Below are 13,918 nucleotides of genomic sequence, written 5' to 3' on the forward strand. Positions count from 1 at the left end.
TTAATCACAAAGACATGTGAATCTACTAGTGAAAAGATAAAGCAAAAAAAGGGGCACAAACCATTTTTTCCTTCTCAGGTAGGCCATATTAAAAGTGATGTCAGAAATGTGACAAAACAGCAAGCGCCACTAAAATTTTGGCTGAAGACAATTCAGACTCCCCAAGCCAGATCTACACCTGTAGTCCAGAAGTATTCAGTGTGGCTTGCAGAGGGGTAAGCTCCCATTCCAACATTTCGTTCGCATCAGGCCAATCCCTGGCACAAATTAGAGTACCCTGTTGTCCACACTAATCTGTGTCCACAGCCAATGGTTCCAAAGCAGCTGAGATAATTAGGGAGCAGAGATGAAGGCAGAGAAATTTTTTTTTCAAATTTTATTTTAAAACATTCTTAGCATACACCAAGTTTCATCCATGGTGTGCCTTTATACAAATAAGGGGTCTGATCTTTTATGACTTGGGCCTTTTCAAATAAGGGCTCTGATCTTTTATGACTTGGGCCTACTTAGGCCCAAGTTATAAAAGATCAGAGTCCTCATTTGAAAAGGCCCAAGTAATAAACAAGGGCTTTTGTAAACATTTTTGCCAAACCGAAGCAAAATATTCAGAACTTTATCAATAACTCACTTAGTAGCAAGACCCACAGCGAATGGATTAGGAGGAGGAATAATAAGACTGACAGATGGCACCAGCATATCCACTCCTCCTGGGCCAGTCACAAGCCATTTGCTGCGCTCAGTGTTGTCCTTCAGTATGCACTCATCTCCTTTGCGCACAGTTTTCTGTAAATAAAGCAGAAGAGTTTTTTTTTAAATATTCTTCTTAAGCGTAAAGCAAATATGGTATTCTAGGCAAGATGGACAGACCTTTAACCATGGGGTAGTCAGTGGCTTTAACCCCACTTCCTATGGTGGCATAAGGAGGTCCAATGCCTCACTGGCATTTCCTAAAGTCACTGTGTGTGGGGGCTATAATTACCTAGATCCATCTAGGTCTGCTAGGAGCTCCTGCGACTCTGTGGCTGCAGTCATAGCCAGACTATATCTCCACTGTCTTCCCAAATCTAAGAAAGGAAACTTCTTCCCTCCGTTTGCCCTCACAACTCTCTCTAATGTACAACCCGATTACTGAGGTGCTGTGCTAGTCATAAATACAGGTCTAGGGCCACTTCTTCATGTCTTTCCTCACCAGCCAATACAGGGCTTGTATGAAGACCCTTTCTACAGAATGCAAGGCTATTCACTCACTCTTCATTGGCTACTTCACCTGCAGTCCCCACCCTAATCAGCTCCTATCCAGCATTTGAGTGGTGTGGAGAACCTTACACTGGCCCTTTGAGCCACAGAGGAACTTTACATGTGCATGTTTCTGCTCCAGAACATATTGTGAATTCATCCAATCGGGGGACAGAAACAACAGCATTCAATCTCTCTGACCAATAGCAGCTAAGTGACACAGTACAGTTATGAATATATGAGCAAACTATTCAGAAAGATTCAAATCAATTCAAACATTCAGTATTGACCAAGAGGATTAAAGGGTTTTACATAGGTCAACCAGAGATTCATTGGGAATTAGCTGGTCAGCTCTACTTCTTATAGCATTCATTCTATTCTGTAAGAAGTACTCTACCAGATCCTGTTTGTAGTCACACAGGGCCTTGAGGATAATGGGTTTGTTACTCCTGTGGTCTGGGTTACGAGGCTTCAGCTGCACAATCTTCTTGGACTTATTCACCAAGTTCTGCACCTGTCTCTTGTATTCTAGAATTTTCTCTCGTTCTTTCTGAAAAGGTAAATTGTATTTTAACATTTTGTTTAAAAAAAATGAAACCATGTTCACTTCACATATCTGTATTCATGTCTCAAAAGCCTAGATATGGCTTCCAGAAGTCAGTGGCAAAAACTATTGACTTCAGTGGGACCTGAATTTGCTCTGCTATGAAAAATTGTACAGTTTTTTTAAAGACTGTATTTTGAATTAAAATATGAGGCATCTCATAGTGCTTTATCCAGATCTATGACATGTTTAAAGTGGAGTGCAAAAATATGGGGCCCAAATGGAAAGCACCTCGCACACTATGCATATGCTCAGAATTAAACAACAATAACCTGAATCTTCACTCAGTTCTTTTCCAGGCAAGCGCCCATTAAAAGCATTGGTTGTTTTCTCTGGAAAGGGAGTAAATCAGGACTATACCACTGGCTCCTGATGAACAAACATTTAACTCAAATATAGCTTCAAGTCTTAAGATTTGCCAAGGAGACTGCTACAATATAAAATGTGTTAGATCCATTATTAGGTATGCTATACTTTTTGGGGGGAGGGGTGTCTGTTTTGAGGACTACATTAATCTGAGGTCTGGTTTCTATCTATTTTCTGGCCTGTCTTACACCTGAGAATGAGTTGGGCCCACGCTATATAACATAATAACGTTCAGCAAAGTTGCCTATGAAGCACTGAAATACAAATTCAAATGATGATGCTGAAACACATGTAAGACATCACCAGAAATATTCACCATGTAGTTTTATTGTGGAACTCTAGAGTAAAGATGGGCCCAATTCTGCTTCTGTTGAAATTGTTTGAGGGAAGAGTTTTGCTACTGATTTCAACCACAGCAGGCCCATAATTTATCAGTGAAATCTAGAAAATTTGACCATACCTCCAGTTCTTTGATCTGATCCAGCAGGTTTTGGAGTGACATGTTCTTATCACATATGTACTTCTTCCTGATAGAGTCCTGAAGATTCTTCAGGTAGTTTTCAGTGGATTGGGCCTCTTCAAAAAACTACAAGGAAGGATTGTGATTCTAGTTACACAGAACTGTCAAAAACTATTCCTTTAAGCAACAATGAATATTATCATGAGCAAAAGGAATCAGAATCTTGATCTAAATGAGAATCCCAGTTTACATTATGGTGAAGTGCAGTGTTTACAAGAATACTACATGTTCCTTTGTATTAGATACATAACTATATGACTTCATGAAAATATGTACATAGGAAAAATGACTTTTGGTTACCAAGGGACATGTTCATGCATTTAATCAACTACAGAAGTAGGTGAAACATCAGATTTCCTATAAACTGTTGATCAAATCAACAGGACAAATTCTTCAGTTCTTACTTGAGCAAAATTGACACTGAAATAAATGGGAAGTTTCCTCCAAGAAGGACAAAAGAACATGGCCTTATCTTACTCAAAATTGGCAGCAATCTCAGGGAGTTTCTGAAATGTGACATTTTTTTAAAGTGTTACGTGACGCTTTAAGTATAAATAAAGAAGAAGAAAACTCCTGATACATAAAGAGAATTATTACTGCAAACCCCAAAATTCACCTGAAAGTATGCTGCATTCTCCTTCAGATGAACATCAATGCATTTGGTGATCTGAAGAATCCAGCTCCACTGAGTTTGCAGTGTGTCCATGTATGCCTTAAAAAAAAAAAAAAAAAAAAAAAAAAAAAAGAGAACATGGTTCATTGCACTTTTCTTCCACTCACCTCAAACAACCTAGAGCATGATTCTTTATATTTAAACACCTTAGAAAGGCAGGGTCTGCTACTGCAAATATATGCAACTGTGAGTGATTTGTCTCATTCATATAATTCTACTGATTTCAATTAGGAGAGTCATGTGGATGTTTGCTGGATTGATATTCAAATGTGGCTCCTGGATTGAATCAGATTTCATCCGCGTAAAGCCTTAAAGACAGGATATATGCAGTGAAATGTATGTCTGTTATTTATAAAGGGAATGTTACCAGCACAGCAACTGATGTACCAAGTAGTTATAGTGCAGAAATGGTGAATATTGACTTTAAACAAAGGACTATCAAATGCACAAAGAAATCTGAATAATAAAGTCTTTCTTTCCTCAGTAACTGTTCTGTTAGTATCAGAGGGGGTAGCCATGTTAGTCTGATTCTGTATAAACGAGAAGTCTTCTGGCACCTTATAGACTAACAGATTTATTGGAGCATAAGCTTTCATGGGCAAAGACCCATTTTGGCATCAGATCAACTGGGTCTTTGCCCACGAAAGGTAATGCTCCAATAAATCTGTTAGTCTATAACAGCCGTGGCCAACCCATGACTTGCGAGCCACATGAGGCTCTTCCCTCCCTCCCAGGGTGCGGCTTGCAAAGCTCCCCCCGTGGCTCATAAAGCCACCCACGCACTCCCAAAAACGGCCCCCTCCTCCCAGCTCCCTGTGCTGACCTGGGCAGGGGAGCCATCCGGTGTGGCCATTAAAGATGTAGAATTAAAGACGGCGTCAGCCAGCAGGAGCCTGACGTGGCCAAAAAGTCTCTAAACGCGTTTAACTGCATTTTCTTAAAGAGGCAGGGCTCCACCAAATGTGACTGGGGGCTCCTTTTAAAGGGACAGTCCTTTTTTGTTTTTGCTCAACAACTTTGCCCCAGCTCTTCACGCTGGATCCACTGATATCTTGGCTCTTTGCCCAGAATGGGTTGGCCACCCTGGTCTATAAAGGTGCCACAGGACTTCTCTTTGTTTATGCAAATTCAGACTAACACAGCTACACCTCTGATACTTATCACCATACAAGGCACTGAATTTAGCCGTACAGAGTGGAAATCCATGAACCTCATGTTCCGTTAGCGTTCTTAGGAATTACTTATAATCAGGGCTCGCCGAACCGCGGTGAGCCCCGCTCATCAGCCGCGCTGTCCGGTGATCTGCACATGCGCAGATCGTTCTGCTCATGCACAGATCGCCCGAACTCGGCTCTTCCGGGTTACAATCTACTCACGTGTGGTGAGTAGATTGTATTATTTGTCGAGCCCTTCTTATAACTATAGTACTTAACATTTCTGTAAGAAAATGTTACATTCTCAAATTGATGGAGTCTCTTTAAATGTGAGAAGATAAAATAATATACAGTATTTCCAATTTGTGAAAACAATTTTTTTGGCCTAGCTACTGATTTATGTTCTAAATATCAGTTGGAGAATGAGTTTATCATCACATTACATAATCCCTCAATGAGATGGGTGGCTACTTTCACAAACATGGGCAGCTAAGTTATCAAAGCAATCAGAAGGGAGATGCCTAGCTACAATTAAGTGGGTCTCATACAAAATCAATCCACACAGGATGAAGGAATTTAGGATACACCTAGATTTTGCATAAGACCAACCATGAATTTTACACACACACACACACACACACACACACACACACACACACACACACACACACATACACGCACACACACAAAACGATCAGATCTGCCAACAAAGAGGTTCCCCTGGAGTTGCCATATAAATACAGGATTTAATTTACAGATCTCTCACTTCACTGGAAGTTCACCCACAGCACTACTACAGGATCAGGTTTAACCCTAGACAGCCTAACCTACCTCAATTTTGTCAGAAGCAGGGTGCTGACTGAGCACTAGTTGGTCGCTTTCTTGCTTAAGTTTGTTGAGCTCTTTTTCTTTAAGCTCCAGCTGGCTCATGCGTTTCTGTGAATACAAACCACAACATTAAATAAGACTTCAAAAGCAAATTTCAGTAAAACTCCATTAGTCCAGCATCCAATGCTCCGGCACTCCTGATGGTCTGGCACCATCAGGAACCTGGAAGTGCTCCAGGCAGCCGGACCATTGGAGCTGCTCTGCGCCCGGCTTCCCCGATTCAACCCCTCGGGGCTGCGGGACCAACCCAGCAGCAACCCAGCTGCTCTGCCGCAGGCATCCCCGATTCAGCCGCTGCTGAAACTGACCAGCAGCGGCTGAATAGGGGACATCTGCGGCAGAGCCAGACTATTGGAAGGGGGGGCTATGAGGCGTCTGGGGTGGCATCTCCCTCACCCCACTCCAGACCCCTCACAGTCCCCACTTCAGATAGTTCGGCATATCTGATAATCCAGCACCCCCTGGGTCCTAAAGGTGCCGGATTATCTGAAGTTTACTGTAACAATCGTACATCATGATCTTGTTTAATAAAACAGTTTCCAAAAAATGTTAAAGGCTGATAGTGCTATAGAAAGCTATTATAAACAAATTAAATATTTATGAAATATAGTCTATTCAAAGTGATACAGTAATATATTCCATAACGTTAAAAGAATAGTCTCTCTGGTACTAACTCTGAGACTGTACACCTCCGCACTATTCCCTTTGCAGAACAAAGCCACTATCTAGCCCTTACTGTTTCCATGCAGTGATCAAAGGAAAAATTGCAGCACCTTGCAAAATCTAACATAACGTGTCTAAGAAAGTATCTGCGTTTGGTTTGTAAATGTTCATTTCTTTATTAAATGAATGTCATGCTTGGGAAAGATGCTGCATTTATAAGCCTAGAAAGTGAAGGGTACGGGCAGCGATAATGCATACTTTCTCTCCCAACACTCCCTGTGTGCTTAGAGACAATTGATAAAGGTGAAAAAGTAGTTTTCTACGTCCATGAGATAGATGTGCTAATGGAAAGAGTGGGAATTTTAGATGTAGCGACCAGTCCACAAAGAGCAGGCCTGAGGCCACCAAGCCACATCACAAAGGGCAAGAGTGTGTCACAGATTTTAAAGCCAGAAAAAAACATTATGGTCATCTAGTCCAACCTCCTGCTTAGCATGGGGTATAGAATAGCTACAAACGCTTCCTGTGTCAAGCCTATGCTACAGAGGTAGAGCATATCTTTTAGAAAGACATCCAGTTCTAATTTAAATAGAAACCACTTGGTAACTGCTGGAACAGGATAGATACAAACTTGCTGCCTAGAAAGGGAAGGAAAGTAGTGTCCTGAGTCCTGCAGTGCCAGTCATCAGGGGTTGTTGGGGGAAGAGGGGGTGGAGAGAGGGGAGCGTTGCACTGACTTACAGAAAAGGCCTCCTGCTTCCTAGCAATATCAGTGTTCTTGTCACTCCAGTCATACAGGAGCTCCTCTTCCTCACAGTCATTGATCCACATGATCTCTCTGCTAGTGGCTTGGATGAGGTTCTGAAACTGGCGCAGTTGATCCATTCTCTCAAAGGAGAATTTCTTCAAGGAAAACCAACAAGAAACAAAGTTAAAAAAATTCTGAATCACAAAATGCATCTTTTTTTTTTAAACTAATACAAATATTATTGCAAGACAACTGTTGAATATAGACCAAATGACTTCATTGATTAAGCAGTGGGACCCAGAAGTCATCAGCCTTTGGAAACATTTGGTCCGAGCATCAATAGAACAGCATGACTCAGAATTAGTTTTGTAGAGCAGGTTTGGATTGCTATTTACTTCCAAAAGGAAGAAATGGTTCAAGAACACCCCCGCTAATCTAAAGAAAAATGCAGTTTGCTATTGCCATTGGTACAACCATTAGCAGAGCCCAGCAAGCGATACATGAGAGCATAGTCAACTTCAGGTACCACTCCTGTAAACAGTAGGGAGCGAATCTCAGAGGTAAGAAAGATACCCTCCCAACTCCCCCCCCCCAAAAAAAAAAGATGACAAAAAATGAAGGGGTCAGTTTTGTTGCTGACCCTGCTAAATCCCATTAATACTAATGGGAGTTACAGTCATATGCCAATAGCAGAACAGACCCCTGGAAGTAGAATTCAGGTCAGTAAGATGCATAAAAGAGTACAGCACAAAACAGACACTGCTAGCATCTAGTTTTTAATACCCAGCCTGCCTCTTAACTAGTGAGGATGATATTCACCCCTCTGCAGACTGGACTAAGTGGGACCCGCAAGGTGCACAAACTGTGTGTTGGACCTGTGCTATTTTATCCTTCTTGTATCATATGTAAGCTACTAATTAGACAGAGCACGTGTTTCCAACATATGTCAGAGGAAAACAAATTTGCTTACCAGCAGGGTTTCATATTCTTCCTCTAGCTGATGCACTGCAGCCTTCTCACGCTGAAACAAAGACAGTAATTACTTAGTGTGCTTTGCATACTGACAAACCTAGAGATGAACAGACCTGTGCAAACTCTAAGGTGCTTACATACAACAGTGATGGGCACCATAAGTGATCCAAAGACAGACAGATATAGGGGCTGAATGAAATTACACTTGGTCTCATGAACAGGTGCCAGGGTGGTTTACTTGTCTGCTCCTATTTCAGTTACAAGAACTGAAAAAAATGGCGCTGTTATGACCCAATTAACTCCAGCCCAGACTGCACACTTTGGTGAAGTTTTCTGCAGGGGCTGGTGCAGAGCTCCAGCACACCCTGAGCAGCACCAGGACAGTCTGAGCCTGCCGTGGATGCGCAATCTCCCCAGTGCTGCTTGGGACGCACATTGTCTCTAACACACAGAACAGCTCTTGAAATTGGGTGCCCTGTGTGATTAGAAGGAATTGGCACGTTTTAGAACTATTACAATTACCACAATGCTACATATACACACACACACCACTGGCAGCAGCACGTGGGGTATGTCTAGTTACATGCTACAGTGAAAAGCAATCTGCAGCCACACTGCGGCGGGTAGTTACAGGTTGGACCTCCCTGTTCCAGCACCTTTGGGACCTGACTGGTCCTGGGACAAGAGTGTTTGCCAGACCAGGCGAGGTCTGGGAGGAGGAGCACCAGACTCCCCACTGGGCTCCTCTCCCAAGCTACTTGGCACTGCTGCCCCCAGCTCTGCAAGCTCCAGGGGCCCTGCCAGCTTCACGGCCCTGCCAACTGAGGGCTTTGCTGCCCCACAAGCTTGACGGTCCCAGCAGTGGGGTGGTAGCAGGGAAAGAGCTTGGTAGAATCCAGCAACAGGAAAAGACTCTAGTAGCAAGAAGACAGGGGGGCACTACAGTTCTAAAAATAGCTGTGTAGATGGGAGAGGTACTGCTTGGGCATATAGACAGCTGGGCAGCATACATACCCAAGGGTTCAAGTGTCTTTCCTCACCTAAGCAGTGTCTCACTGTCAATGCTGGTCTATCTCCATGCAAGGGAACAGTGCAGTGTATGTACTGTGAACACTATTGTAAGGAGTGCACACTGTAGACATACACCCAAAGGGAGCATAGTCTAGTGTAGTGTTTCTCAACCAGTGGCACGAGTACCCTCATGGGTACTCGAGAGAATTCTAGGGGGTAGATCAACAACTGAAATTTGGAGAAAACTGAATTTTTGTTTTAAGTTTTACAGTGCTGTATTGTTTTTGTACTTTTTACACCCAAAAATGTCACCCCCCGCCAGGCTACGATTAAGTTGTTTAAACAAATGTGTTGCAATTGTAGAAAAAAATTGTGTGTGTATGAAAACTGTAGGTACTGGGGGTACTTTTTATTATTATTATTATTATTATTATTATTAAAGGGGCACGTTATAAAAAAAAGGTTGAGAAACACTGGTCTAGTGATCTGAGCACAGAGCTGGAAGTTTTTGGTTTTAATATCATGTCTACTTCTGACTCCTTGCATAACCTCAGGTGAATCACTTAGGGCTACACTGTGCCCCTTCTTACCTACCCAAGCAGGGGAATAAAAAGGGAGTGTGCCTCCCACCCCGTTTGCTTGGCCAAGAAAAACACACCTTGGTCTTGGCACCAAGTCTGTAGCTCACAGCCCTTGCACTCTCACGTGACACCAAGTACGTGGGAAAAAATAAAGAAGGGTGAAGCTTTGGCTTCCCCATTCCTCCCACTTGCTGGCCAAGTATCAGGGGAATGTAAGCAGCATGTTTTCAAAGCCTGCCGCACTCCCCACCCTAAAACCAATGCTCTGCTCGTGGGGTAGATCATCTTCATAGCACCACTCATTCAGGACCAAATTTACAGACACCACTTAGCCCTTAATCTCAGTGTTTCAGACCTTCCCTAACTATAAAGTGGGAATGGCAACTCTGACCTGACCCCCGGAAGTATTGGGAGGATTCACGTGTGAAGAGTTGTACAATATTATACAATTTCACATCATGGCTCAGTAACATTTATCTTCATGAAAACCACTGGAAAAAGAAGGGAAGAGTAGAAAGGACAGGGGGGTGGGGATTATAAGCATCAGGGCCTAAAGCTACTGCAGCTGTGACAACCAGGCCTTTTGAAGAAGAGACCTGGCTGCCCTCCCTTCGAAAGCAAATTTAGCTACCGGTAAAGGTGAATTTATAAAGGCTGAAAAAGATTATTACCAGATCTGTTTTCACTTTGTCCAGGTGCCAGCGATAGTCTCCAATGGCATTGTGGAATTTCCTGTGGTCATTAATTTGCTGCTCAATAGCTGCTGCTTCAAAACCCCATTTCACTAACTCCATGTCAGCCTAAAGAAAAAAAAGGGGGGAGGGGGAGAACCACATGTCTCTTAATTTGCAACAAGGCACCTATTATCTAAAACAAAACATCAGGGAAGCACATATACAGGGAAGTCTGACTCTAGTATATCTTACCTCTTAGACAACTGAGCAAAGAAAAGAGAGAACAGAAGTTACATTTTTTCCTAAAGGTGAGACTCAGTTACACCAGCTAACAGGCTCCTAACTTAGCGGTTGAACAACCGTCACTCAAATCACTGAAATTGAACAAAATAAGGAATGTCATAGCTAAAGTGTCTGAGCTAAACTAATTGATATCACACGAGCTGCTTTCTCTTTCTAAAGACATCAATCTGGCTTTATGAGATTCATGCAGTTTGTGAAAACACACAGAGCCAAATTCTACTGTTGGTACCACATTATATTTACATCAAACTGAAGCCCCATTTTGAAAAAAAGTAACTGAGGGTGTGTCTAGACTACATCCCTTTTTCGAGAAACGGATGTTTATTAGGCATGTCGATATTGCAAATGAAGGCAGGATTTGAATTTCCCGTACTTGATTTGCATAATGGCGGCCGCCACTTTTTTTCAAAATGGGGCTGTTGAAAACCCCCCAGCAGTTTAGATGCAGCTCTTTCAAAAATAAAACCCTTTTTCAAAAGATCCTGTACTCCCCAACAAATGAGGTTTACAGGATCTTTCGAAAAAGGGTTTTATTTTCGAAAGATCCGCGTCTAAACTGCCGGGGTTTTTTTTGAAAAAGCCCTGTTTTGGAAAAAAGTGGCAGCCGCCCTTATGCAAATGAAGCACGGGAAATTCAAATCCCGTCTTCATTTGCAATTTCGAAGTGCCTAATGAACATCCCACTGTCGAAAGAGGGATTTAGTCTAGACGTACCCAGACTTCAATAGGCGGTAGGGATGTTAGTGAGTAGTGGACTAGATAAGCTTATGCTTTTTGTCAGGTAGTTGAGTGGAGTACTCGATTACTCGCTTCTCCCCACCCCAACCTTGCTGCCTCTGTATGAGAGGCAGCAAGGGGAGGAAAACAGGTGCTGGGGGGGGAGCCAGCTTAAAAGCAGGTTAACCCCAGCACTTTCTCACCCCTCCCCCCACTGCCTCTATCAGAGGCCGGGGGGAGGGGTGAGATAAGAGATGCTGCTGTGAAGCACAGGGGGGATAAGGTGCCAGAGCAGCCTCTGTTCACGGTGGACAGGGCTGGCTGCTGCCCCGAATTGCACTGGTCTGGGACTCCGCGCTTACTACATTTAAAATGCAGAGCTGCAGCGTGGGTGGCTCCTGAAGCAGGCATAAGTCAGGATTGCTCAGTCCCAGCTTGAGCCAGCTCCTGGGGCTACCCCTGCTGCAGCTCAGCAGAGCAGCCCTTACTGACTAATCGTGTAGTCAATACAAATTGTGTCGACTACACTATTAGCCAGAGAACCTCCATTTAACATCCTTAATGGGAGGCAGAACAGGTAGATCTAAGAGCAGAATTTGGATTGAATGATTTAGACTGGAATAGCTCTGTAACACACACTGCATATAGCAATACGCCAGACAGACTAACCCATGTTGGTCCCAGGATATATGAGAGACAAGATGGGTGAGGTAATATCTTTTATTGAACTAACTTCTGCTGGTGAGAGGGACAAGCTTTTGAGCCACACAAGAGGCTGGTAAAGGGACTCCGTGGATCACAGAAAAACATGAAGAGGAACAGATTGTTTAGCATAAGTAGTTTGGAATGGTCCCTTACCATATGTGCTGATACAAAAGTTACCAATAGGCCACTCTATTGAGAGGCTTGGAATGCCAAGGGAAAATCTCTAGGAACATTCTTTGAAAAAGTGACAATGAATCCAGACATAGCTAACAGCAGAGATCACAATTCCTTATTTTAATATTTTCAAATACCAAAGTGCATTAAATCCATTATTAGAATAATCAAAATCCTCATGCTGCCAACTGTAAAAACATGGCCAAATCACTTTTCTGCTATTTGGCTTTTTCTATATGATGTTTGATTCCATGCTTAGAATTATCAGATATTACCTCAGCCTGAGTGCGATTATATATATGGCATCTGTGCACTTATACACACACCCATATCACGCCAGGTAACTATTAACCTGGAATCAAATCTGAATGACTCAGTATTGCACCAGTACTAGAACACCTGCTACCACACCCATGGTTAGACAGAGCCGGAAAGAGTCCAGCAAAGCAAGCCATTTTGTACAGTTGGCCATCTATAAGTCACACAGGACTTTGACCATTCTCATTGCAGCTAAAAGCCAAAGTGTTTGAAACTGCAGCAACTTTGGATAATTGCCCATGTGTGAATAAGGTGTGGCTGGAATCCAGGTAACTGTCCCTCTATACACCATGGAAATACAGTAGGGATATTTAGTATCGGATTTCTCCTATCAGCAAACCTTTATGCAAGAAAAATAAAGCAGAGACAAAAAGCAGCAGCTTGTGTGAATGATTTCCCATGTATGTTTTTCCCATTACCTTGGTCCTGTAACTGGGCTCTGCATAATGGATCTTAGACTCCAGGGGAGTGAAATACAATATGAATTGTAGAATACAGGGGGCAGGGAAGAGAGCTCAAAACAAATGTGAACTGTCTAACAAAAAAAGTGTTAAGGGAACAAATTATGCCCCCCTACCCACCCACCCCCAAGTGATCTAAGGGAACTAGTATGGGGAGTGAACCCTTTTCGGCCAGAAAGCTGAGTGCTCTGTGTACAGGAAGGCCTGCTTGAATGAGGTGTCCCAAGTTAAAGTACGATGGCTGGTGTGTGATCTTCACACTGACTTGTACCTGGAAGCCCCCTTGTGCAAGCCACATCATTTCCCAAAATGTAACAAGGGCTAGCAGTGAGTGTGCTCCTCCCGCAGCATGTCTGGAGGAATCATACCTATTCTTGGCCTCTGCGAGCATAATGCTAGTGCATCTCCACTTCCCACCCACTCCTACAACATGCATCTCTGTATTAAAGCTATTACAGAACCCACAGCGCTGGAGAACAACTGGCATTCACACAGATATGAAGGAGTGAAGAGAGTGTGCAAGGAGCTATCTTTCCTCATAAGGTTTGCAAAGAAGCCAGTGTCTGTTACACACTGAAAACAGAAAGTAGGAAGATGGAGCTTTAGATGTGTGTTATAAAAACAAATTAAATAGTTCTTGGTTGTGGAAAAGTACTAATGTTAGAAATCCAATCTTCAAGGCTGGATTGCAACAATCATAAATTCTAATTGCAGCCACTTTCTCCCACACCTCCTACCAGCCAGATAATGAGGGCAAAAAGACATATCAAATCATAAACATAGGGCTCCTTCCTCATCAGCACAGAACCAGACTCCTGGGTTGCAACAGATGTCCTCAGTAACTTGTGTACACTGCCCCCTGGTGTGTACAGACTAATGTGAATTTTGCACATGAGGCTGTTGCTCAAGAACATTTAGCACATTTGAAATGTTGCTATTTAGGAAACCATTTTTGAAAGCTTAGTCCTTTAACTAGCAATGCTACTTTCCTATTCTAGCTGGGGTATAGGTAAATGAGTAGGGTACTAGCTGTAGTGTACTAGCTATAGTGCCAAAAGGATAAAACCATGGCAGATAGTCTTACCTGGGAAATAGATAAATATAAATAAGAGACACAGAGGGTACATGTGAAGGCAAAAAGGCAGGCAAG

General features: G+C 42.9%; 1 protein-coding gene across 3 annotated transcripts in view; it reads right to left on the reverse strand.

Annotated features, from left to right (window-relative positions):
- The window catches only part of DSP (desmoplakin), a 51,725-nt gene that overhangs the window by 21,171 nt on the left and 16,636 nt on the right, over positions 1-13,918 (reverse strand). For all 3 annotated transcript variants that reach the window (XM_006138788.4, XM_075921286.1, XM_006138789.4), the window contains exons 5-12: positions 10,088-10,216; positions 7,823-7,873; positions 6,846-7,007; positions 5,385-5,489; positions 3,343-3,438; positions 2,667-2,792; positions 1,634-1,786; positions 629-783 (exon numbers count right to left, since the gene is read on the reverse strand). In XM_006138788.4, the coding sequence (XP_006138850.2) occupies positions 629-783; positions 1,634-1,786; positions 2,667-2,792; positions 3,343-3,438; positions 5,385-5,489; positions 6,846-7,007; positions 7,823-7,873; positions 10,088-10,216 (977 nt within the window). The remainder of the gene's footprint in view (positions 1-628; positions 784-1,633; positions 1,787-2,666; positions 2,793-3,342; positions 3,439-5,384; positions 5,490-6,845; positions 7,008-7,822; positions 7,874-10,087; positions 10,217-13,918) is intronic.

Source organism: Pelodiscus sinensis, chromosome 2 (assembly GCF_049634645.1).
Source record: "Pelodiscus sinensis isolate JC-2024 chromosome 2, ASM4963464v1, whole genome shotgun sequence".
Classification (NCBI taxonomy): domain Eukaryota; kingdom Metazoa; phylum Chordata; order Testudines; family Trionychidae; genus Pelodiscus; species Pelodiscus sinensis.